Source organism: Brassica oleracea, chromosome C1 (genome assembly GCF_000695525.1).
Source record: "Brassica oleracea var. oleracea cultivar TO1000 chromosome C1, BOL, whole genome shotgun sequence".
NCBI lineage: Eukaryota > Viridiplantae > Streptophyta > Magnoliopsida > Brassicales > Brassicaceae > Brassica > Brassica oleracea.
Genome location: NC_027748.1, coordinates 4,294,360 through 4,320,065, shown reverse-complemented (window position 1 = coordinate 4,320,065; position 25,706 = coordinate 4,294,360). Strand labels below are relative to the sequence as shown.

Here is a 25,706-nt window from a genome sequence, read left to right as displayed (position 1 = left end):
GCCATCAGTCATCTTTTTCATTTCGTTTTCTCCATTTGCCATTCCATAGGAGAGGGACGTCCGTAGATAAAGGACCTATAACACTAAATGTCGTTGGATTCAAGTTTTTTGCAATCTAAATTAATTTGAGAGATGATATGTACTCATGTGTACGTGTAAACTTATATTATACCCAAAACCTTACTTTACTATTTTTATCATCAAAATATTATAGACTTCGCTAGTTCTTGAGATTTGCTTTCTATATTAAACATGGGGTGTGGAGAGACTGTAATTCTTGCAACTAAACTCATTCTAACTATATGTTTAAAATCCAAATGAAACAAGATTTAAAATGAGTATGTTCCAATTTTATGGATTTATTTTTTTATGATATTCATTATTTTACTTGATAATGTATTTTGTTAACATTAATTTAAAGCACAAATTCAAGAAATTTTATTCCATTATGCTTGTTTCTAAAAGAAAATTTTGAAGTCCTGGTCTATTCTCAACCACAATTAGAATGGGACTTTACTTGCAATTTATATCTGCTCAAGTTTTACTTGATTTCATTTGTGTAGGAGGATTAAAAGAAGATTTCTTTTTTAACTTAGTCCTGGCTACCTTAAGTGGCTTGAGACAACAAGATTGTATTTTGTTTAGTCCTGACTAACCTTATGTGGCTTAATACAACATTGTTGACCAGTGACTACAAAAATAAAAGCTAACAAATTAGGCAGTGAAAAACGAGTAACACGTGGCAAATTTTCTATCTATAGCCGTCACAAGAATAAGCAATTGCGGGACCCACCCAATATATCAAGAACTACTGGCTGTCCGCCAGCGAATTAATTATAACATTTACTAAAAAAACGAAATGACTATCTCAGCCCTCCTCTCACACACACAAAGCGGTGGGCTGTTTTGGACTTTTCAAACCCTTTCCGGTCAAATCACAACAGCGCGTGGCGTACAAAGCGTAATACTCGCGTCGCTAGCCGCCAAAAGAATCCTCCTTTTCAATCAAATTAGATCTGATTTCTAGGGTTTGCTGATTCTCTTTCGCGTTCTGGATAATCCTCTGTGAAAAGAAAAAAAGATCCAAACTTTTTCTCTCGTATTCGTGATTTCGCTATCGAATTGGTTTAATCTGAATCTGGGATTTGATCAGGGAGAAAGGGTTTCGTGTATTGATGGTGGAAATGAGGAAATCTGGAGTTATGAGAACAGAGTCCGAATTGGCGTCGAAGTGCCGTGATGACCTCCCGGTGAAGCTGGAGATCGCTGAGGATGATTTGGAAGAAGCGCATGGGCCTCTCAACAAGCGATCTAAGGTTTTTTCTTCCTCTTATTCACCCAATTAGCTCATCTGTTTAGAATTCGATTGAAAAGTCGATTACGTTTTGTGTTTTCTCATAGAGTTTGCGTGATGTATCTCTTTCTTAGTTATGGAGCTCAGGGACTAGCTCGTCGTCAATGGCACCGGCTAAGTATAACCCGCTTGATGAGCCGAGTCCTCTTGGATTAAGCCTTAGGAAGAGTCCATCTTTGTTGGATTTGATTCAGATGAGGCTTACGCAAAAAGCCGCTGATGCAGTTGGCTCTGGTGTTAAGAAAGAAAGCAAATGCATCACTGCTGCTGCATCAGCTGGAGCTACGTTAGCGCCAGGAAGTATTGAGAAGCTTAAAGCTTCGAACTTTCCCGCAACTGTTTTGAAGATTGGGAAGTGGGAGGTGAGCCCTGTAAATTTTGGTATATCATGTTGTTTCATTGTGCTTTCAAAGATCTGATTTTACATGGTTCTGTTTTCTTTTTTAGTACAAGTCAAGGTATGAAGGTGATTTGGTGGCCAAGTGTTACTTCGCAAAACACAAACTTGTTTGGGAAGTGTTGGAGCAAGGTCTTAAGAGCAAGATCGAGATCCAATGGTCAGATATTGTGGGTTTACAGGCAAAGTGTCCTGAGGATGGACCTGGAACATTGACTCTCCTGGTACAATATTCACTCACTCATTCTTGCATTAAATGCTCCCTTTCAACTCTAATATCCGGTTATTTTCTGTTTCAGCTTTCTAGGCAGCCATTGTTTTTCCGGGAAACAAACCCACAGCCTAGGAAACATACTTTGTGGCAGGCAACATCGGATTTTACTGATGGACAAGCCAGCATGTACAGGTATAGACACTTCTTGTGGTTTGAAACATTAGTATTTTGTGGCTGAATAATGTTTATGTTCTAGCTTGAGCTGACGATAGTCTCCCTGTGATCTGTTAGGCTGCATTTTCTGCAATGTGCTCAAGGGATAATGAACAAACATTTCGAAAAACTCGTTCAGTGTGATCATCGCCTCTTCCATCTTAGCCGTGAGACAGAGATAAAAATGGACTCCCCCTGCTTTGATGCACGGCCATCTATCTTTGAGGATCCAAGTGAATCAAAGGGCTATCCTTTTGGGAATCTGAATCTTAGCACAGGTCCTTCAATATCTGGGACTCATAATTTAGCATCTCCCGCTGGTGCTCAGTCATCTTCTGAACATATGTATCTGTCTCATGAAGCACCATCTCCCAGCTCAGGTATTTGGAGTGTTCTTTTCCTTTTCACTTCTACAGAGCCAAATTTTGATTGTTTGCTTCATTGATCTCTAGTGATAGATGCTCGCGGAAACGAAGGAACTGGGGGTGTTGAAACAGTCAACTCAAGAAACACAACGGATTGTGGTCAGATGGGAGCTCCTGGACTACGCCAATCTATGTCACTGAGCGATTTCCTTGCAGTTCTCTGTGATTCAGACAACACAACGCATCCGAATCAGGTTGAAAATGCAGCTGGAGTACACCCGTCTATGTCAGTGAGTGATCTCGTTGCGTTCTTATCAACTGATTCGAGTCAGCTAAAAGTACCTGGACTACAGCAATCCATATCAGTGAGCGATTTCGTGGGACTTCTCTCTGATTCTGCTGGTGGAAATCATCCGGAGCATCTGGAGAAATTTGAGAGCTTGAAACAGCAACTGCTAAGTGATAATATCCAGTTCGATACACCAGATGAGAAGTCTCTGATGCCAAGGGTTAATTCTCTATTCAACCTCTTGTACAAGGATCCCAACGTCGCTGCAAACTCACAGCTCAATACTGAGACCTCAGTTGGATTGAAGTCTGAACTCAATGATCTGAATGGGACAGTGTCTGCCAACAACAACAACAACAACAGAGTTCTTGATCCAGCTTCCAGCAGCAAACCACAGGGCATGTTAAGGAAAGACTCGTTCAGTGATTTGCTCTTACACCTCCCCAGAATCACATCCTTGCCAAAGTTCTTGTCCAACATTTCAGAAGAAGATGGTGATGCATATAAATAGATAATTTCTCTAGACTCGGCCTTTCTTTTCAGGATTTGGCAAGTATAGGAGATCTGTACTATTAGCTTTGCTGTTTTTTTTTTCCTCTTGTAAATCAAATTCATCTCTTGGTAACTAAAACCCCACAGGGATATGAAGAAAGACGTTTTGATAATGAATTTGTTTAGATCATCTTAATCATAAAACAATGTCTCAGGAGACGTAGGCATTCCATTATTTATCCTAAATTTATCATCTTCATATATATTTATATTGTTCTTTTATTACAACACATTTTAATAAAGCAAAGCAGAGTATGTACGAGGATAAAAGATTAAACTAAGATCAGTGATCATCAGCTGTACAGAAAGAAAGAAGATATGAAATAAAATACTTTTAGAAGGAGACAAATGAAACCCAACATCCACAAATCAAACGAGGGGCTGTCTGGTTATTGATGGTTATTTAACTATTTACATTTTTGTTCTTTTCTGGGGAGGGGTTTCTTCCATCACATCAATCTGCTGTAAGAACAAGCAAAAGGATCAGGAAGCTTGTTGATGAATAGCAGTGTCAGGAAGCATTGCTATTGTCACTATGAAGTATTCACATCCTGATGAGAGGCCATAAGGGTTTGTTGTCGTTGCTCCTGAAGACGATGTTGAAGACATTGAACTTGATGCCAGGTTTCTTGAGCCGAGATAATCTCTCTTACCAGCCTCAGGAGTTGCAGACGCTGAAAGTGTCTGTGCCTGCTTCACTGCTTGGCGCTCGATGTGGACAATCTGTCCAACGATGTATGTAGGCCGGATCGGGAGGTGATCTGTGAACAATGCCTCGGATTCAGAGGACAAGTAGTAGTTTGGGCAGTTTCTGTTGATTGCCTCGTAATGCCCTGCTTGATTTAGCACAAATGCTGCTATCTCATGGACTTCAAGACGACCAAATGATATCTTTTCCTTATTCGCCTGTTCCACAAAATGTTCAAAAACGTTTAAGATGCATCCATCCCCACAAATGAAATAACAAACGCATATTCTACCTGCTTCCCAAGTTGGTGCTTAGTGTACAATGTTTTCACTAGCTCTCTCTTTTCCTTCAAGTCCTTTATTGTCTGTTCACTTGTAGCTTCAAGGTTTCGGCACTTCTCAAATAACTCCTCTCGGTTTTGGGAGAGGTAGCTAACTTTGTCTGCCAGAACTCGGATGCACTTCCGGAACTCAACAGTGCCATCATCCTCATTGTCATTAATGGAGCTGTGAAGGAGAGATGGCAAATCCATAGAAAAATATGAGAAACCAAGAGCTTTAAAAGTGGATATAACAAGAGAGGAAGAACACTAATAGGAACTTACTTGTCTAAAGCTTGAGCCAAAGTACGCAAGGAGTCAGCAAAACCAGCGACACCACCACCAGCACACACAGAGCTCCGGAATCTTTCAAAGAGACCTCTCATCTTCACAGCTGATGCACGGAGTGCAGTGTACTCAGAAGCTCTACGATCAGCAGCACAAAGATGGGTCTGGGCTTCTTCTCTAGCTTCATGTAAGCAGTTCTCCAAATGCGCACAATTCATCTACAACCAAGACAGCGGTACTTACCACATCAGAAGAAAACATTTAGGGGATACAATGGGACAGTACATAAATTATCTGGTGACACAGAAATAGTAGAACCGTTCTTATTGTGTCTCTAGATCTTTCTATATAAAATGTCTGCCAAATCACAAGCATCAAAACTGCTCACACCCCTCTTGCAGATTGTATTAGTAACTAGCTAAGAGGAAAAATGTACTCCAACAACTTAACTGGTTGGCTTCAACTAATTTAGGCATTACACAAAAGCATATTGACCCTTTCCTAATGGTCATTACCTTTCAAACATCACAGAAACTAGACCTGATCCTTAACACCTTCAATACTAAAAAATTGACGTCGAGGACAAGCTCCTAATCTCACAAGCGTTGGAAAGATTGCAGAAATAAACAAATAAAAATTATGAAATAGCTGCAAAACCTGAGATTCTTCAAGAATTTTCTGATTCATTTCCAACTCTCTGCTCAGGCTGGCTACCTCTTCCATTGCCCCATTTAGCTTGGACTCTGTTTCACTCAGTTTATCGGACTTCTCCATCAGCTCACTTTTAAGTTCCAAGATAAAATCATCACTGTGTTTGGTATCTAAACCTATGTTAGTTACCACATTATTACCCAATGATTTTGTTGGGCTCTCGGCAGTCGAACTGTCACTTAGAAACACATTATCCTTTCCGCCTTTCTCATTGTTTTGCTGGCTCTCCAGCATCGATGAATCAAGCGGATGATGACTGAGCACCTGAGAGGAATCCACCATGTTCTCATCCATACCTTCCCTAGCTTTACATGGCTGCTTGCTAGAAAGATTTGAAACACATGAGACCTCATCCATGGGCTCTGAACCAGATACATGAGCTTTGTTGCCTTTTTCTTCCATAAGGTTCAAGCCAGACACATCCTTACTATTAACATATCTCTTTCCTTGTAGATACTCATCATTGAGACGTTGCTCCAGTTCACGGATGCGCTTCTCATATGAATCACAATGCCTTTGTTTCTCCTTGAGCATGGACAGGAGATGTTTCTCATACTCGTCTTTCGCCTGCAGCGCCTCTGCTGTCTTCTCTGAGGCATTTTTCAACAAATTTTCCACTTCACTTCCATCCTCCAGCACATCGTATTCAACCTGTGGGCCTAACGAACATATCCGAGAGATCGCAGAAGCGAGTTCAGCTTTTAGTTTCGCGTTCTCAACTTCCATCTTGCTGGTCCCTGCTATCTCCACTAACTCAGAAGCCTCTAGGATATCTTCAAAACTGTCTTTGTCTAAACTTATCTCCTCAGCCTCAGCGGAAAGAGAGCTATCACTAGACATCCCCAGTGAACTCCTCGAGGACGCAACCTTTGAATGTAACCCAACCAGATACTCAGGAGCATATCGATCAACGTCTGCCATTTCAATATTGATCAAACTAGTATCATAAGGAGATACATTAACATCACACTGAGTGGGAGTATCATATAAACCCATTGAGGACAGCACATCACGAGGTAAGAAAGGACCATGAGTTTTGAGAAACTCCTCGCGTCTCCTTACCTCTGTTTCCCTCTTCATAGCAAGCTTCTCTGCCAATTGCCCAGCCATGCCCATGTAAAGCTTCATAGAGGATCTCCTCCTCACAGCCTCTGCGAGGCAGGCCCTATAAGCGGCGCCAACACCACGGACGAGCTTCAGGTCAGCGAACAACTCATCCTGACGCACCATCGCCTCTCTGAAAACAGGAAACTGCAACTTCGCATCTTTGATGACGTATGTGACGTACGTTATCTTTTGCATGTAGCTGTGCACAAAGATGTTCATCTCATTCTTCTTGCTCTTGCAAAAATCAAGCAGTTCCGAAATGGAGTTGTAACAAGCCTGCATCTTGGGGAGGTGATTCTTGTCATGCACTTCGTACATAGGACCAAGTGCTGAAACAGCGTCATGAGGTCTGAGAGATGAGGACGATTGGCTAGACATGCAATCATCCACAAGCTTCTTAACCGTATCGACATCTTTGCTGAGAGACTGCATTATGCTCTTCTGCTCGTTAATGAATCGCTCGTGGTCCTTAACAGCCGCTTCTAAGCTCTTCGTCGTTAAGGAGTCTCTGCAAGCGAACAGCTCCTCAACCTTGCGCTTGACCTCCACAAACATCTGCTGGAACTGAGCAATCTTATTCTCAAACTGCTTATGAGAGATTCCGCAACTCTCCGCAGCCTTTTTGAGGTTATCTTCCTTGACAAAGTCCAACAAGCATCTCCTCGAATCGGTTTGGAGACAAGGGTGGACCTTAACCGACCTGAGTTTCTCAACATCCCTTCCGAAATTCATCAGCAAGTCAGAGTGGAGGCGGTGCTGATGCTTATACCGCTTCATGAACTCGAGAAAGTTCTGAAAGATCACCCTGTAATACTGCTCCAGGTTCCTCGTAGCGACTTCAACAGCTCTCTGCTGCACCTTCTGCTCTCTCGTCAGCCTCTCGCAGCTCTCAAGCCTCACAACCGTACAGTTATAAAAGGCTCGGCCTTTATGGAAATGGTAACGAAACTGCCTCTCGTACAAAGGCAAGGCCTTTAGAGCCGGATCCAACGCGTCGTCCAAGGGATGAAGCTCATGGACTGGAGCAGGAGGCAAAGCATCATCAACCTCCTGTAAATCTACATCTTCCGGTGAGGGAGGATGAGAGCTGCTTTGAAGCATAGACTTGTTGAAAACAAACACTTCTCGACCGCTTGAAGGAAGTCCGTAAGCAGAAAGCAGCTTCTGAGGCTCGAGTTTCATGTCCAGCGAGAGGAGAAGCTGGTCAGAGAAGCTAATCCCGGAGACAGATTCAACGAAACGCATCACGGATTCAACTGGAGTCGTCTCGCTGCAATTGAATTCAAATGTATGTCCGTTCTCCGCCACGCAGAGAATCAGCTTCCCGTCATCACAAGTGAAGCTTGCGCTCATCGTAGCCAACCTAGAGAGATAGAGACAAGGCAACCAAACAAACAAAGACTAAGGCTTTCTATCTATATCTTCGATCCTTTGACCCAGACTACAGATTCGTCAAAGACTAAACCTTTCGATGTTTTCCAAAGTACCCACCACGAGATATCCTCAAATTCTCCAACTTTAAGCCAATTTCGCCTTCGTTACCCAGAAAAATTAGTTTTTTATATCAAAAGGAACGAAATTGAAGCAAACCCTAGAAGACGTGATACGACGATTGCGTGAAGAGACGAGTGTCAAAGTCGAACAAGGATCAAACTTCTCTTCACGAAAACCCACTAGATTTAAACAATTAATATTCCTCAATTTTTCTTCTACGAAACCTCAAAGGCTTTCTTCTTCCTCCTCCTCCTCCTCCTCTGAGCTTCTACAACGATTTTTTTTTTCTTTTTTCGATAATTTTACACGTTTTTTTTTTTAAATTGATGGAAAGTTACGGAGAAGCTTCGGATGTAAGTTTAGTCTCTCACGCAAGACAGAGACGGAGGAGACCCTTTTGTTTTGTTTTCTCTTCTCCCTCTGTAGAAGAGAAGAACAGATAAAGCCTTGTTTTCACGGGGAGGTACAGTAACTCTTCATTTATTTCGATTTCACCCCAATAGTTAGATCTATTAAAATATAAACCTTCTATATCCTCAACTCATCATATCCAATAGTTATCAACTTATATCATGAATGGATCTAATAAATGTTGAGGATAATCTTGAAAGTAGCTTAATCCACAAGCTAACTTAAAACTAGATTGATTAGGAAACACATCTTATTTAGGAGTTATCTAAATAAGATATACCTAGTGTGTTTAGGAATATAAAAGTCTCTATATAAGAGAATGGTGAGATGTGCCATTAATGAGTGAGTTTAGAGATTGATTTGTTAGAGCTTAGGTTTTGAGTGATTTTCCTAAGTTAATAAGAAAGGATTTCTTATATACATTGGTCTCTAATATCGTGTGATCAGAACAATAATTGGTATCAGAGCAAACAAAAGAAAGAACTACAACTATGGGTGATTTATCAACCATCGTCAACAAACCTAAAGAGATATCCTCTTCCACGATCAGCTGCCCTATGCTAACGTCAACAAATTCCACAGTATGGGCGATCAAGATGAAGATGCTTCTTAAGGTTCACAAAGCATGGGATTCGTCGAAACTGAGTCGACAGAAAGTGAGAAAAACGACATAGCGATTGCGTTACTCTTCCAATCCATACCTGAAGCCCTTATTCTCCAGCTGGGAGAGCTTATCTCGGCAAAACAAGTCTGGGATGCGATCAAGGCTCGACATCTAGGAGCAGACAGAGTCCGGGAGGCAAGGTTGCAAACCCTAATGGCTGAGTTTGACCGCTTAAAGATGAAAGACAATGAATCAATCGATGACTTCGTCGGCAAGCTATCCGAGATATCATCAAAATCAGCTGCTTTGGGTGAAACTATTGAGGAAACTAAACTTGTTAAGAAGTTTCTCAAGAGTTTACCTAGAAAGAAATATATACTTATGGTAGCTTCGTTGGAACAAGTCCTTGATCTAAAGATTACAAGCTTTGAAGACATAGTAGGACGTTTGAAAGCGTATGAGGAAAGAATATGTGATGATGAAGATGATAGTCAAAACGACCAAACTAAACTCATGTATGCTACCTCAGAGTCAACAAACGGACAATATTATGGAGAGTACAGAGGCAGAGGCCGAGGAGGAAGATCATACGGTAGACGCGGTCGTGGGAGATCATACAGAGAGATAGATTACTCAAAGGTTACGTGTTTCAGGTGTGATAAGCTTGGACATTTTGCTTCAAGCTGTCCTGACAGGTTGTTAAAGCTACAGGAGGCATATGAAACCAAGAATGATGAAACACACGAAGCTGATGGTCTGCTTATGCATGAGATTGTGTTTCTTAACGAAAAAAACGTCAAGCCAAAAGAGTTCGAGACAAGTACTGATAGCAACAGAGTGTGGTATTTAGACAATGGTGCGAGCAATCACATGACGGGTGTGCGAGATTACTTCAAAACTATTGATGAAAGTATTACTAGGAAGGTTCACTTTGGAGATGATTCACGAGTTGATATTAAAGGTAAAGGATCTATACTGTTCGTAAGCCAAAACGGAGAACATAAGGTTCTTGCTGATGTCTACTTCATACCGGACCTCAAAAGCAATATCATTAGCCTTGGTCAAGCGACGGAAGCCAGATGAGAAGTAAGAATGAAAGAAGAATATCTGACACTCCATGATAAAGAAGGAAACCTCATCGCCAAAGCAAAGAGATCACTAAATCGACTATACAAAGTTCTTATGGACATTGTTCATACAGAATGCTTCCAGGTATCCACTAAAACGGAGTACAGTGTTTGGCACGCACGCTTAGGTCATATTGGAGGAACCACAATGAAGTCAATGGTGAAGAATCAACTTGTCCGAGGTATACCAAAACTAAACGTTGAGAGCGAGATATGTACTGCGTGTTTACTTGGCAAACAAACAAGGAATTCATTCCCCGCTGCAACATCTTTCCGTGCTACCAAGAAGCTCGAGCTTGTTCATGGAGACTTACGTGGTCCTATATCGCCACCAACTGCGGGAAGAAGTAGATATATCTTTGTGCTTATTGATGATTATAGTCGATACATGTGGTCCATCTTGCTGCAAGATAAAAGTGAGGCTTTCGAGAAGTTTAAAAGGTTCAAAACAATGGTGGAAGGAGAAACAAGGGAGACTATTAAAACTTTCCGAACCGACAGGGGAGGAGAGTTTACATCTACAGAGTTCAATGCATTCTGCGAAGCTACAGGAATCAATAGACACCTTACGGCACCATACTCACCTCAGCAAAATGGAGTGGTGGAACGTCGGAACAGAACACTGATGGAGATGACAAGAAGCATCTTAAAACACATGAATGTCCCCAACTACCTTTGGGGAGAAGGAGTTCGACATTCTACCTATTTAATTAATCGTATTGCCACGAGGGTCTTGGTAACACAGACTCCATACGAAGCTCTAAAGGGAAAGAAACCTACTGTTGAACACATACGAGTGTTTGGGTGCCTAGGGTTCGCAAAGTATGATAGCCATCATCTGAAGAAACTTGATGACAGAACAAGAACTCTAGTTCACCTAGGAATAGAGCCTGGATCAAAGGCATACAGATTATTTGATCCTAACACTCGGAAGGTAGTTGTAAGCAGGGATGTTGTCTTTGCAGAGGACAAAGGATGGAAGTGGGATGTATCGACCAATAACAACTCTGAAGATCAACCTGGCATGTTCAAAGTCTCGTTTGGAGAACATGGTAACAATGGAATACGAGGAGAAGAGGAAGAGGAAGAAGTACAAGATGAGAGCCATGATTCTGATTCTCGTCTTAAAGAAACAGATGAAGAAAAGGAGTCCTCTGTTTCAGATACAGAGCAAGTTCAAGAGGGGAATTAGTTGATCTCCCTCAAGGAGCAAAAGCTATTGGACTTAAGTGGATTTTTAAGATCAAAAGGAATTCTGATGGGAGTATAAACAAACACAAATCAAGATTGGTTGCAAAGGGATATATACAAAGGCATGGCATCGATTATGAGGAGGTGTTTGCCCCCGTCGCACGCATAGAGACAGTAAGATTCATCCTCGGTCTAGCAGCTTCTAGAGGATGGGAAGTACATCACCTTGATGTCAAAACAGCATTCTTAAACGGTGACCTCAAAGAGACTGTGTACGTCTCGCAACCGGAAGGATTTGAAGTCAAGGGGAGTGAAGGAAAGGTTTATAGACTTAAGAAGGCATTATACGGTTTAAAACAAGCTCCAAGAGCCTGGAATGAGAAGTTAAATCAAGTACTTGAGGAGCTTGAGTTCGTGAGATGCAGCAAGGAACCTTCACTATACCGGAAGCGTGAGGGAGATGAGCTTCTACTAGTAGCAGTCTACGTGGATGACCTTCTCATCACCGGCTCAAAGGTAACCATGATCAACGAGTTCAAAGCAGGAATGTCCTCTAGGTTTGATATGAGTGACCTTGGTCTATTGACGTACTACTTGGGAATTGAAGTACTTCAGTTCAAAGGTGGTATTACTCTGAAACAAGAAAGCTATGCCAAGAAAATATTAGACGAGACCAAGATGGCTGATTGCAATGCAGTACAAATACCTATGGATGCCGGTTTACAGCTTTCCAAAGCTCCAGAAGAACGAAATATAGATGAAAAGGAGTTTAGGAGAATTATTGGGTGTTTGCGTTATCTACTTCATACCCGACCAGATATGTCATACTCTGTGGGAGTCTTAAGTAGGTATATGCACGAGCCAAAGGAGAGTCATCAGGCCGCTCTGAAGCAAATACTAAGATATCTGAAAGGTACATTTGCGTATGGACTTAGATTCATGAGGACGGATCAATCAGAACTGATTGGATACTCTGATTCATCCCATAACGTGGACCTCGACGATGGTAGAAGCACAACGGGACACTTGTTCTATCTAAATGAGTGCCTGATCACTTGGTGTTCATCAAAGCAAGAGACTGTTGCCCTCTCATCCTGTGAAGCCGAATTCATGGCAGCCACCGAAGCAGCAAAACAAGCCATATGGTTGCAAGAACTCCTTGGAGAAATCTTAGAGAAAGAAAGCAAGAAAGTGGTGATAAGGCTAGACAACAAGTCTGCGATAGCTCTCACCAAGAATCCTGTATTCCATGGTCGAAGCAAACATATACATAAGCAATACCATTTTATCAGGGAATGCGTTGACAACAATCAAGTCGAGGTAGAGCACATCGCAGATAACTTGCAGAAGGCGGATATACTAACGAAAGCTTTAGGGAGAATCAAGTTCAAAGAGATGAGAGAGCTTGTTGGAATTCAAGATTTGAAAGATGGTGACTTCAATATTAAAGGGGAGAATGTTGAGGATAATCTTGAAAGTAGCTTAATCCACAAGCTAACTTAAAATTAGATTGATTAGAAAACACATCTTATTTAGGAGTTATCTAAATAAGATATGCCTAGTGTGTTTAGGAATATAAAAGTCTCTATATAAGAGAATGGTGAGATGTGCCATTAATGAGTGGGTTTAGAGATTGATTTGTGAGAGCTTAGGTTTTGAGTGATTTTCCTAAGTTAATAAGAAAGGATTTCTTATATACATTGGTCTCTAATATCGTGTGATCATCGTGTGATCAGAACAATAATAAAAGTGTTTAATGTTAGTTTGGATTAGTTTATTTTTGTTCTATTTACAGAAAGAAACGTTATAACTTATAACGAATCAAGAAATGAATAATAACCCACAAAAATAACAACAAAACACAAAAGCTAATATAATTAATTCTGAATCTCGGCCATATTCAGTAATTGGTTTCTTTTCTTTTGACACCAGATCTTAGAGCAACCTCCAAATCAACACTAAGTACGAAACGTAACACCATTGTGGCCATAATCCAAATCTGAATCACAATGTTTATACGTATGATGATCATATGATAAGCTTATCTATGTTCCTATGTATAAAGTAATTTTAGCATTTTCATATCATATGATCAGCTTGATTGGCATGTCATGTCAATTGGACCACCTGCACACAAAAATGGCCGTAGAGGTCCATTATTATTGTAGAGACACATGATTAAATTAAGTATGCAAGCAGCTTGACATTGAAAACGATCTTTTGAAAGTGATATTTCAATGTTTCTTTACATTTTTGGCCGTGACTGGTTGCATTGTTTAGGAAAACATTTGATTAAAAATGAGTTTTGCATTATTTTTTACGAAAATAGGAGGAGAAAGAAACTGATTCTTTTTCCTCGTTTGGGCGCTTTGTTTTAGTTTATGTAAATATAACTGCAATTAGCAGTATCATATGTTCCACTCTAGAGATGTATGAAAGATATTCACAGCACTAATTAAGGTGTAAATTAAATTGGACCACCTTTTGATTCATTATGAATTAGCTATGGCAAAAAGATACTTGTTAATTGTGGACAAAGAGGTAACACCTCACATAATTTCAAAGGCTAGTAGTTAGCATCAGAATGGTTGAGCTTCCACATGGGAGTCTTTGAAGGTGTGTATTCTTCTATACATTAAGAGAGATGTATATCATACATCTAAATGTGAAACAAAAACATAATATATCGAATGGATGTGATTTTTCCTGTTTCTTAAATGAATGAATACGACTTAGAATACAATTACACATCAAATCTTATGAAGTGATATTAGAGAAATAATAGAAGGAATTTAAGTATAAAGTAAATAGCCAACTGCTTCTGCTGTGTTACATGAAACCATATTCTATATCTATAAGGATATAAGACACAAAGCAGCCGAAGCTTATACTTAAACATTTTTTTTTGGACAACAAGCTTACTTGAGCATAAAAAGCATGAAAGCTTTTGTTTTAGCTTTATTAACTAGATCTCGACCCACGCACCCACATTTTTGTTTTCATTTATTTCTAAATAAATATTTTGTTTTCAATTCTAAATTGGTATATATTATAATATATATGTGTCTATCAATTTTAAAACATAATAAGCTTACTGTATATTTTTTCATTGAATAGATTGTTTCAAACTTTCACATGTATTTGTATCTTCTTCTACATATATATTTTTGGATTATTATTTCATTATTAAAATCGTAACTATATGTATAAAGACTAGTAAAATATTGTTTTATTGTCATATTTAAAGATATTGTAACATTTCACAAATTTAGAAAGTTTTTAAAAAATTAAACTTTTCGCTTCATAGATTTATATTATCGAGTAAATAATTAAACATTTAGTTTTTGTTTAATTTTTAAAATAAACTATATAGTTTAAAATTTGTTTTCATTGGTTTAAGGTAGTAAAGATTAATCATTGTTAGATAATATAATTTTTGTTATAAAAAAAATCTTTATCATTTTAAAAGTTAACATAGACAAATATTTAAATATTTAGCATATAGAGATATAGTATGATAACATTAAATTATATCTATTTAATTTATACTATCTATAAATCCATTGGATCATCTATTATTTAAATTCAATTATTGATAGTCTAATAAAAACTTCTGGTAGGCCCAAAATTTAAATGATAAGATTAGATATTAAATGTAACATGACTTTCTAGGAATATGTCCATTAGGTCCATTTCTAAAAAATATCACACATGAATCAAGGTTGTGACTTCTGTTTTAATATATAAGACTAGATTCTGATCCGCGCGGTTGCGCGGGATTGTTTATATATAATTTATATTTCTAAATTAGAATTTTAAATTTGATATATTTTATAAATTTTGGGTTGTGTGAATTGTAATTTTTTGGTTTTCGGTTTGGTTCTTGTTTGGTAGTGAGTTTTGGTTTTCGATTTCAGAAATAGAAAAATCGTTTGGTTATTTATGAATTTGGGTTTGGTTTGGATTTAGTTTTTTTTTTAATTTTGGGTTTGGTTCAAAGAGTAATGTTAGGAAGCCAATAAAATTTAATCTTTAATTCGAATGCGTAGATCTTAATAGGGATATAGAATTTCCGATTTTCATTTGATTTAAGTAGCTATATTTTTTATTATATTTTCTTGATTTAAAGTTTGGTCTACGCTGTGCACGAATATTCCTTTTCTTTTGAAATTAATAATAGTTAACCTTTTAAATTATCAAAAAATAATATTTTATTTTTGTTAAAGATTTAGGAGTAGATAAATTTTTTCTAGCATAAGATTATAATATATAAAATTTAATATATATATATATATATATTATTCAGCCAATAATATTTTGTGTATTTATTCCATTAATAAATATAATAACAACTATAAATTTTGACAAAAAACAACTATAAAGTGTTTCAATATAAAAACATTGTTTTTTTATCAATAAAAACATTGTTTTATACTATAGTTTATGGTGCTCACATCAGCTGTTATGTACTTCAATAAAACTTTGGGTGCTTAGAGCAGCAACATTATTGGGATAACTCATAAGAAGTTTTTAAAAATTTATACAATATAATATTATATTGGGTTTTCAAAACATTGGAAAATTCAACTCAAAAAATAAGTGTTTCAAAAAAAATATATATATATATATATACAATATACTATAGTTTATGGTGGTTAGATTTCACTGAAATTCACAGACTTATACTTCCCAATTAGCTGTCACAATACTATAACTGTTGTATCAACTCAGTCCTATGACATGTTTTTCTTCATACATAAACTTGTTTGATCTTTTCTGCTGAGGAGAATCAGTTGCGAGAAGAGGAGGAGTAGCGTGAAACTTATTCTTTTGAGGAGCATGAGTCTTGCTTATAACTTATAAGCATAGACCGCAAGAGATCTTTGAATGACTTCAAATTCCCTTCACTAATTTCTCTCATTCTCTATAGTACTGGAAACATTTTGATTTGTCTGCATTGTTTATGCTCTCTGAAATCATAAGCATCCATCAACTTCTTCAGCTGGGTGCTACTCTTTATCCTAAAAAACACCTCGTTTCCATCATGTAAACATAAATCACTTGTACAAAAAGAAAAAATGAGTCTGATCTTGAGCATCAATACATTGCCAATATAGGTTAAAGACAAAATAAAATAAAAACTAAAATTGTAAAAGTCGTAAAGTGGAGCACAAACTATTAAAAAAAAGTTTTTCTACGCGGAAACTATTCGGAAACGGACTGCAAATGCATCAGCAAATATGTAGCCAGATAATTCATTAGATTGATACTCATGTTCGCAATGAAAGTTGTCACATACTAAATGGATTCAACTTTATTTTACATCATAGTCTACAACCGTATGAACATCAAAAAGTTTTACATTATCCTTATAAAGGTGTAAAAACCTTTGAACATGAACAACAACCAATAGCTTTACAAAAACTTAAGAGCTAAGAGAATAGGTAAAGTTTCAAAATTTTGATAAAGAATTAGCAAAGTGAAGCAAACGTGTAAATACTAAACATAAGGATGATACTCTGCTCCGCGGGTTTCGTAAATATCAATGGGTTTTGGATCTAAAACAAAAAGGTAAGACCCTCATCAGACGCCGGTACAGGTAGTACAAAAGCCTTATCACACTTACACACGACACTGAAATAGAAAACCTAAATCTTAGCACATAAAGAATTTACATGACCTTGACCTTGAGGTTGATGTGAGCTCCTCCGAGTCTGTGTTTCGTGTCTTCTTCATGGGTTGCAAACATCCTTATTTTCTAAGATTCGCCTTACGATGAGCAAATTTGTGTGAGAGAGAACGGAAAAGGATTCAAACGATGGGCAAAGTGAGTGATGGCTGAGAGATTGTAAATAAATAAAGGATTGATGAACCTCCAAATGGTCGTAGGGTATCTCAGACGGTTGATGCCCTTCTTCGATCAATATGTTTTAAATAATCAGGGTTAAAACAATCGTTAATCACCAATTTTAATATTTAGATCGATGCTGTTTCGTGTCTTCTTCATGGGTTGCAAACATCCTTATTTTCTAAGATTCGCCTTACGATGAGCAAATTTGTGTGAGAGAGAACGGAAAAGGATTCAAACGATGGGCAAAGTGAGTGATGGCTGAGAGATTGTAAATAAATAAAGGATTGATGAACCTCCAAATGGTCGTAGGGTATCTCAGACGGTTGATGCCCTTCTTCGATCAATATGTTTTGATTAATCAGGGTTTCGACACAAAGTGATTGCTCCATCCTGCAAAAAAGCAAAAATTCACAGCAAAGATCATTCTAAAAACAGCTCTTAAAACAATCGTTAATCACCAATTTTGATATTTAGATCGATGCCTATTAATCTCAAACCAATACCCAACATCTCAATTGAACAACTGTTAAACGCAATTCTTAGTGTCACAAACACACAAAATCACAGTGTACATCTCTAGTTCAGTCGTTAACAATCTTTAGATCAATCCATACGAAAAATCTCAATTTAGCAACAAATCATGGGAACAACGGCGAAAATGAGAAAGAGAGGAAGAAGATGAAAACGACTGCGTTGATGACAGTAAAAGATAAATTAAAATAAAATTATTAGACTTCTACATCAATCATTTTGAAGCGTGTATACATTTGGTCACAACATTTTTAATAAGCTCAAATTTAAAACATGTCATGGTAAATTTCAAATATGACTATATTTTAATAGATTAGATGTGATCGAGAACGGGTGTAACATATTAAGAGTTCCTAATACCATTTAATAACAGTTTTACCTCCACTAAACTAAAGTTACGAGATAGTGCTAAAAACATATCTTTAGTTTGAATTTAAAGGTAGTTATGGTAAACTAATAACTTGAAATAAACAATTTAAATATATAGAAAGTTCATCACACTCTTAACGAAATTAATACATGCATGATGTGCTGCCATCTGAACAAACATAAAATATATGATTGACATTAAAGAGAATCTCGTGAGATTCGTATTTGACAACTTAGCTTTGGATTCGGAATCAAATAGAGCCATCGCAACCCCACACAGATGATAATAGGATAACATGGAATCCACAAACTCTTCACTTTTCCATATATATATTTTTTTTTTGTGTTTAGTTGTATTTCCTGTAAATTTGCAAAACTCATGTTAATCCTTGGTAACTGTTGCCTTCGTTGACTTTGTAAATTGTTATACATGCACATGGCCGATCTTTGAATCACCTTTTCAGTTTAGTTTAATTCTTAACACATGTGTTATTTCCTCTGTGATTTCAATTATTTATGTTTTTGAAACCATTTATCTTCTCACCTAGTTACCTTGTCTAATTTTGAGAGGGTCGTCGTTGTTAATTAGTGGTTGAGTTATGTGGATATAGTAAAGTAACAAAGCTCCCATCATATTGGACCTACTAGCTATATAATATGTCATGTCAATGATGTCATGACATAAGGTACCATTCTTGAATTTGTTGACGTGTGCTCATCAATGATTTGATTATACAATTATATGATACTGTACAAATAATTTTAGTGTCTTGATCTTTTAACAAAATGAAATTATCGAGTGCCTTGATTGTCTAACGGATAAAGACACTAAAAAACCATATCATTGATCAGTTAGGGAGAATTTGGTTTTATTAGAAAATCAATCAAATTAAACTAAACATTAATTTCTTACTTTCTCCTAAACCAATGTTCTAGATAAATTCGTATGTTTACCAAACCTAAAATCATCAAAAATATCAATATTTCTTATATTAAACACTATTAATATATAAGCCCAGTATAACTATCTGAAGTTCTCCTTTCGGCCCAAATGAGGATTGGCCACAGCCTATGCGTAAAGCCCATACATATATGGTAAAAGTCTCACGATTAGTTGCTCTGTATTTGCTTACACGGATTAGATTATATATACTTGTGCATATGATCCTATCGTTTTTATCAGCTCAAAGAGACCAGGTAAGAGAAAGAGGCATGAAAAGCATGCAATCGTTTATGGAAAGAACATTGGTATTGGTTTCAAGACCCAAAGAGATGCCACTGAAGGTACAATATTGATTGTATCATACCCTGTCTTAAAGCTTGATCTTATGATGATGTTCAGAAACGCAGGATTCTTTTAGCATTTGCTTTGTTGGTACGTATACAACGAGCGTGCAGCCACAAGCTCTGAAAGTGCTGGACCCTCCAGGCTTTATCAAATCGTCGTCAGATAAAGCTCAAATTATAGAGTTCAATTATTTAGTAAAAGTTGAAAATGACACGCAAGATTCCCATGGATGGTTCGATAACTTTAATTTTTAATTATCTTAGCCAAAACGTAAAGAAACATAGAAGTTATTGCTTCATTTTTATGTTGTAAGAAAGAAATAGTTTAGTTTAGTAATATGACGTAGCTTAGAAACGGCCCAATAGAAGAAGAAAACACGTGAAGAAGCCCTTTGGCACTTGCTTCTATTCCACACATACAGTTTCCGCCTCTCGTACGCAACTATCTCAAACGCAGACGCAGGGCCACGTTTTTCTGCGTTTGCAATCTGTAACGCTATATATTAATACCAAAGTAGCAGTTTTTACAAAACAACAAAACAGACTCTAAAAAATCTCTATTTTTTTTTTACATCTAAAAAAATCTCTAATAATCTCTAATTACGAATTCAGATAAGGTCTTCGTAATTAATCAATCATCCAGCAAAAATCTAACTTAAGTAATAACAGCTAAACCAAAAACGCCATTCTGAGTCCTTAGCAGTTACGACCAACCGCGTTGAACGTTAAATTCGTTAGGACCACACCCTCACCGCGCACGATGAGTGAAATATAATAAAAGTCCGATTCTTTTGGGATTGGTCGAGTAAGCTTATGACGTCATCTCCCACATGCTTTCTAATCTTCTGTCTTTAAATGCCACAAATAGTCTCCATTGTACTGTGAACATACCAAACATTAATGGCTAAAACCAGAGGTTCTTGTTTCGTTTACGTTCTCTTCGCAATCGCCGTTCTAGCGATTGCCCATTTCTGCAACTGCGAAGCTGTCTTGTCTGAGAAAGAGCAGGATAAGGTCTCCAAGTTGCCCGGTCAGAACTTCAATGTAAATTTTGCTCACTATTCTGGATTCGTTACGACGAATGAGAAGCTGGGAAGAGCGCTCTTCTATTGGCTATTTGAAGCTGCCGAAGATCCTGCGTCTAAGCCTCTTGTTCTCTGGCTCAATGGAGGTTTGTTACAGAATAAAACAAAGCCCTAAGTTTTCTCCATTTTATTATTGCAATCGAAAGTTGTCTCCTTTTCTGTTTAATCAATAGTGCCTCAATGGATTTTTCAACTCATTAAACATGTTTCCAGCTGTTATATGATATGGATCTTGACTTTTTTTACTTTTGGAGATGTGTCTTGTAGGTGATTCCTTATTTGCTTGTTTCTTATTTTATTGTAGCTTTTGATATGTTACACGTGGTTTTCACTTTTGGTTTCATGTTGATTCTTGTAGGCTATATGAGTGGCAACTATGTTGTTCTGATTCCTAAAATGGAATCTAATTGGGATTTTTCTTTTCTAGGATTTTAAACACTACTTTGATATGGAAAAGCTTTCACTTTCTTATTCTTCAAACAAAATTAATGGATCTTCATAGCAACCTGGTCTGAGATGGAGTTTTTGTTTTTTACTATATCTCTGTACAGGACCAGGATGTTCATCAGTTGGATTTGGTGAAGCAGAAGAGATTGGACCATTTCACATTAACCCAGATGGGAAGACTCTTTACCTTAACCAATATTCTTGGAACCAAGGTAAAATTGAAAATGAGAGATGTGCAGATTATTTTTTGCAATGAGAGATAGATATGATTCCAATAAAGGTTAAAACTTTGTTGCAACCTTTCTTTTTTTTGCAGCTGCGAATATTTTGTTCCTTGATGCACCAGTTGGAGTTGGCTTTTCATACTCAAACACTTCATCTGATTTGGTTACCAATGGTGATAAGAGAACTGGTAATGTCTTACCTGCTTAAGCTCATTGTCTTTTTAGATGCTCTTGTTAGTGGGTGGGGGTTTATAGTTGCGGCCTTAATGATTTGCACAGCACAAGACTCGCTAACATTTCTGCTGAAATGGGTTGAGAGATATCCGGAGTACAAAGGAAGAGAGTTTTATATAGTTGGGGAGAGCTATGCAGGTAATAATAACTTGGACAGCTCATCTTACTTATTAGTCTTTTCATTTTGTCTTAAAATCTTCTCTGCCTTGTTATAGGGCATTACATTCCTCAGCTGAGCCAAGCCATTGTAAGACATAACCAAGCTTCTGGCGAAAACACAATCAACCTGAAGGGTTACATGGTGAGCATGTCCTCATTATCATTCCCTTTGTGATTATATATCTATGAGGTCTTAAACTCTAGAGAGACTTTGATGTTTGTTTGTTTTACAGGTAGGGAATGGGTTGATGGATGATCGCCAAGACCAGGTCGGTCTTTTCCAGTATATTTGGACGCTGGGTTTCATCTCCGACCAAACATACACCTTACTGAAACTTCAGTGTGGTTTGGAACCCTTTATTCACTCCTCTGACGCCTGTAATAACGCTCTGGAGATATCGTACAAGGAAATGGGTAACATAGACCATTACAGTGTCTTCACACCGGCCTGTGTTGCAAGTGCTTCCCAGTCAAGAATGTTGCTAAACAGAAGACCAGTAAGTAGTGACCTTGAACTCCATCCTAGTTTTGATAGAGATGAGTTTCAAATTAATGTCATCATTTGTTTTTCTCTTAGGTGAATAGCCGTGTGAGTGAACAATATGATCCTTGCACGGAGCAACACTCCAAAGTGTATTTCAATCTTCCAGAGGTTCAAAGAGCTCTCCATGTCCCACCAGAAGTTGCACCGTCCAAATGGGATACTTGCAAGTAATATTCACCTTACCATATTATCTTAGAACTCGGTTTAAGGCTTTGTAACAATCCTGATCCGAATGTATATGGTTTTGCAGTTATGTGGTGAATGAAAACTGGAACGACTGTGCTTCCTCGGTTCTAGACATTTACCACGAGCTTATAGCTGCTGGGATTCGTATATGGGTTTTCAGGTCTCTTTCTCTATATATCTTTTCTTCAAGGTTTTGTGGCGTTTTGGTGGTTAATAAAAGTTTTGTTTCGGTGGTAACAGTGGAGATGCAGATGCTGTTGTACCAGTCACATCAACCCGGTACAGCATAGATGCTCTAAACCTTAGTACAACTAGTCCCTATGGTCCTTGGTACATAGACGGACAGGTAAATAACAAACAAACTCAACTGAGAAAGTGAGAATCATTTTCTTCTCATCGTTTTGAAACTTTAGTCATGATGATTTGAAACAGGTGGGAGGGTGGACTCAGCAGTATGCAGGTCTAAACTTTGTGACTGTGAGAGGCGCAGGACATGAAGTTCCTTTGCACAGACCAAAGGAGGCACTTGCGCTCTTTAAGGCTTTTATTTCTGGAACTCCATTGTTGTCCACACCGGAGAAGAGCATCAGGAGCGAGATGTCTGAACTCGTTAGTGACTCATGATGAGTTCTGGCTTGATGAAGATATTCTCAGTCGTTGAATGATGAACAGAGGGAGAGAATAAATAAGAGCTTTTAATGTACTTGGTTTCGCTGGTTCTTCCTCTTTGTTTGTTTGAAACATTTTAATGTTAGGCTCTACTACGTTTCTTTCTACCATATATCAGCCACATTCAAGAAAACACATTGTGTTTATGAGAAATGGAAAAGTAGGTAATATGAACTTGTTAAAGAGTATCACATTGGGTAAATGAAACTCGCATCAAGGGTATAAAAAACACCCCCAATGACTTCTTTAATATCATTGGGGTGTTTTAATGTTAGGCTCTATCACCTGTTTATTCTCTTGTGTAATAAACCTAACCAGTCGTCTTCTTTAATATCTTCAAGACAGTGACAAGGATTTCTAAAATTGGATTTTTAGCTTTGAGAATGGATGGAATCAGAGTTCCCATTGTCAAAAATGTTTTAATCCGAAAACAAGGGGTTGACGATCTATTTCTCCTGAGAAGTATCATATATCACTAGATACACACAGACTTTTGACCCCGTTCTATTTCCCCACAAAATTAAAGTTTGAATTCTATATCCCCCAATTCGAAAGATCAAGTTCTTTTCCCCCATACCGTCGAATTTAATGGTTTACTTGGGTGAACCAGTATGGAACCAAAATAAACCCATTTTAAACATAACCAAACCCAGTTAAAAACCCGACCCTAGTCTTTAAAAACCCTGATTCCTAAAACAAGTAAAGTAATGAACCCTAACAAAATCGAATTGGGGAAATTGATTTGTGGGAGAGATAAAGAGAAATTGAAAGATGAGTGATGTTTCTGGAGCTTCAAGTGGGTCGTCAATGGTGCGTTCAAGGAAAAGGGTCATGGGTGTCCCAAAACAGTGTTGGTGCGGATATGAAATCTCGACTTTGATGTCAAGATCAGACAATAATCCGTATCGTCGTTACCATAGGTGTTCTTATGCTGTTTCAAAAAAGGTAATGCTTACTCTTATTGATTTGATTGTGAAATAACTCAGATTCTAACTTGATCGATCGATTTTAGCTTGAGAATGATAATCATTTCTTCAAGTGGGTGGATGAGGCATTGTTAGAAGAGATTAATGTTCTGAAGAACAAAATGAGTAATCTTGAATAATTGGTGAAAGAATTTATGATGGAACGAGGAGAAGGTGAGAAGAAGGTATTTGAGAAGATGGAGATGAAGCTAGAGACAGAGCTTTTCGACAAGATGGATGAAGTGTTAATGGAAGCGAAATGGAGCATGAAAAAGATGTGTGCTGGTGTTGTAATAGCTTGTATTGTTGGGTTTGTCATCATTAAGCTTGTGTGATGGATTTCATTTCGATAAATGTTGTTTAATGCTATGAAGTAGTATGTTGTTGTACTTGACTTTTTATGTTGTTTAATGAAATTGTTGGTATTTTCATACATGAGAATGATACCAAAACATGATGACAACACAAACAAATCCTAAAAATTATTGGTTATAACCTACATGATCGATTCATGTCCATACATAAGGAAGAAAACACCAAAATAAGTAGAAGGATTCTTGTTCATCATACATGAAGATGACAACAACAAAATAAGCCGAAAAAGAGAGAAGACACAACTCAAAAAATACTTCTTCCACTTCATGTCCTACTGTAGTTACCGATAAATAACATCAGGGGATTCACCTTGACTGGCAAAAGTTTGAGATGGTTCAGCTTGTTAGTCTATAAAAATTAAAAAAAGTCTTATGTAAGTTATGAAAGGAGAACCATATAGAGGATAGGAAAAATGAATCATACCTTCTTATGGGGTCCCTCCTTATGAAAACGAATATTGTGGTTAGGCGCACCACAAAGTATCCAATTTGGAGTATTTTCTACTTGAACAACTGCCCAAGCAATGGGGTAGATTGAATTATCCCCATCTCGACCAAGAGCCACTAACAACTGTCCTTTAGTTTTCCCTCTTAAGAATGTGCCATCCATCCCAATAAGAGGTCTACACATAGCTTTCCATGATCTCCTAAGCACATCGAAACACACATAGAAACGGTCGAACACATCTTTTCCTTCCTCATTTCTCTTGGTCTCGACTTCCACCGAAGAGTTGATATTTGACTCGAGAATCTCGGCAGCATAGTCTCGGATTCGAGCAAACTGAGTATCATACTCCTTCTCAATCCACCCCATTGCTTTATTTCGGGCAGCTTGACATTGTGCTCTAGAAACCGTGATCTTCCACCTCTCCTTGATCAGTTCTTCTATCTTCATTGGCATGAAATATTTTGGTTCTTCTCTTATCTTATCAACAAATAACCTAGCTATCACCGGGACCTTAAGCATCTCACATTCTCCATTTGGAACACAACTGTGTTCGTTCTTGTACACTTTAACATACCATCTCTCTGGTTCTCCTTTACTCGAGCAATAAACACGCCACTGACAGTGTGAATCTACATTCCGACCAACACAACTAAAACCAAGTTTGGTTTTGTCATACCTATACTGCTTGATATTGTGACCAGTCTTCAGAGCGTAGTCCAATACCGCCTCTTTGAATGCAACTCCATTGAAGAATACTTGGCCCTCGAAGAGATTCCCGTCACCTCTTTTAATTCGATAACGCTCTCTTGTCCTCTGTCGTTTCATCTGTTGCTCCTCACCATCTTTCTCCTCATCTGTATCACTATCAGTCTCGGTATTGGGATAGATGTTATGCCGGATGGGAGGTTCGTTGATGAATGCAGCTACATCTTCTTCAACCCGGAAAGCATGTCTCTCCATCTCTTCTTCGTCGTCTGATTCATCCCTAAGTGAAGGAATCGTGCTTTCA

General features: G+C 37.9%; 3 protein-coding genes and 1 pseudogene across 5 annotated transcripts; 3 read left to right on the top strand and 1 right to left on the bottom strand.

The window, feature by feature from the left end:
- Positions 1 to 1,006: 1,006 nt before the first annotated feature.
- Positions 1,007 to 3,520, top strand: LOC106304358. Its single transcript, XM_013740768.1, has 6 exons — positions 1,007 to 1,316; positions 1,429 to 1,716; positions 1,802 to 1,975; positions 2,051 to 2,157; positions 2,257 to 2,558; positions 2,631 to 3,520. Exons 1-6 carry the CDS (start codon positions 1,176 to 1,178, stop codon positions 3,341 to 3,343), a joined length of 1,725 nt encoding a protein of 574 aa, XP_013596222.1. The 5' UTR covers positions 1,007 to 1,175; the 3' UTR covers positions 3,344 to 3,520.
- A 121-nt stretch (positions 3,521 to 3,641) lies between these two features.
- On the bottom strand, positions 3,642 to 8,383 carry LOC106304336 (autophagy-related protein 11-like). 3 transcript variants are annotated; one of them, XM_013740758.1, is made up of 5 exons: positions 5,531 to 8,383; positions 5,337 to 5,422; positions 4,677 to 4,897; positions 4,365 to 4,578; positions 3,642 to 4,290 (listed from the first exon to the last, which is right to left on the bottom strand). In XM_013740758.1, exons 1-5 carry the CDS (start codon positions 7,848 to 7,850, stop codon positions 3,868 to 3,870), a joined length of 3,264 nt encoding a protein of 1,087 aa, XP_013596212.1. In that variant the 5' UTR covers positions 7,851 to 8,383; the 3' UTR covers positions 3,642 to 3,867. The 3 variants fall into 3 exon arrangements, with proteins under 3 accessions (XP_013596212.1, XP_013596205.1, XP_013596200.1); XM_013740751.1 differs by having other exon boundaries at positions 5,337 to 7,860; positions 7,963 to 8,383; XM_013740746.1 differs by having other exon boundaries at positions 5,337 to 8,383.
- An 11,849-nt stretch (positions 8,384 to 20,232) lies between these two features.
- On the top strand, positions 20,233 to 23,098 carry LOC106313906 (serine carboxypeptidase-like 29). The gene is made up of 10 exons (XM_013751841.1): positions 20,233 to 20,533; positions 20,999 to 21,106; positions 21,211 to 21,306; positions 21,398 to 21,490; positions 21,568 to 21,653; positions 21,745 to 22,008; positions 22,089 to 22,222; positions 22,306 to 22,401; positions 22,482 to 22,587; positions 22,674 to 23,098. The coding sequence occupies exons 1-10, from the start codon at positions 20,263 to 20,265 to the stop codon at positions 22,863 to 22,865; spliced, it is 1,446 nt and encodes a 481-aa protein (XP_013607295.1). The 5' UTR covers positions 20,233 to 20,262; the 3' UTR covers positions 22,866 to 23,098.
- A 450-nt stretch (positions 23,099 to 23,548) lies between these two features.
- On the top strand, positions 23,549 to 24,220 carry LOC106303235 (annotated as a pseudogene).
- The last annotated feature ends 1,486 nt before the right edge of the window (positions 24,221 to 25,706 follow it).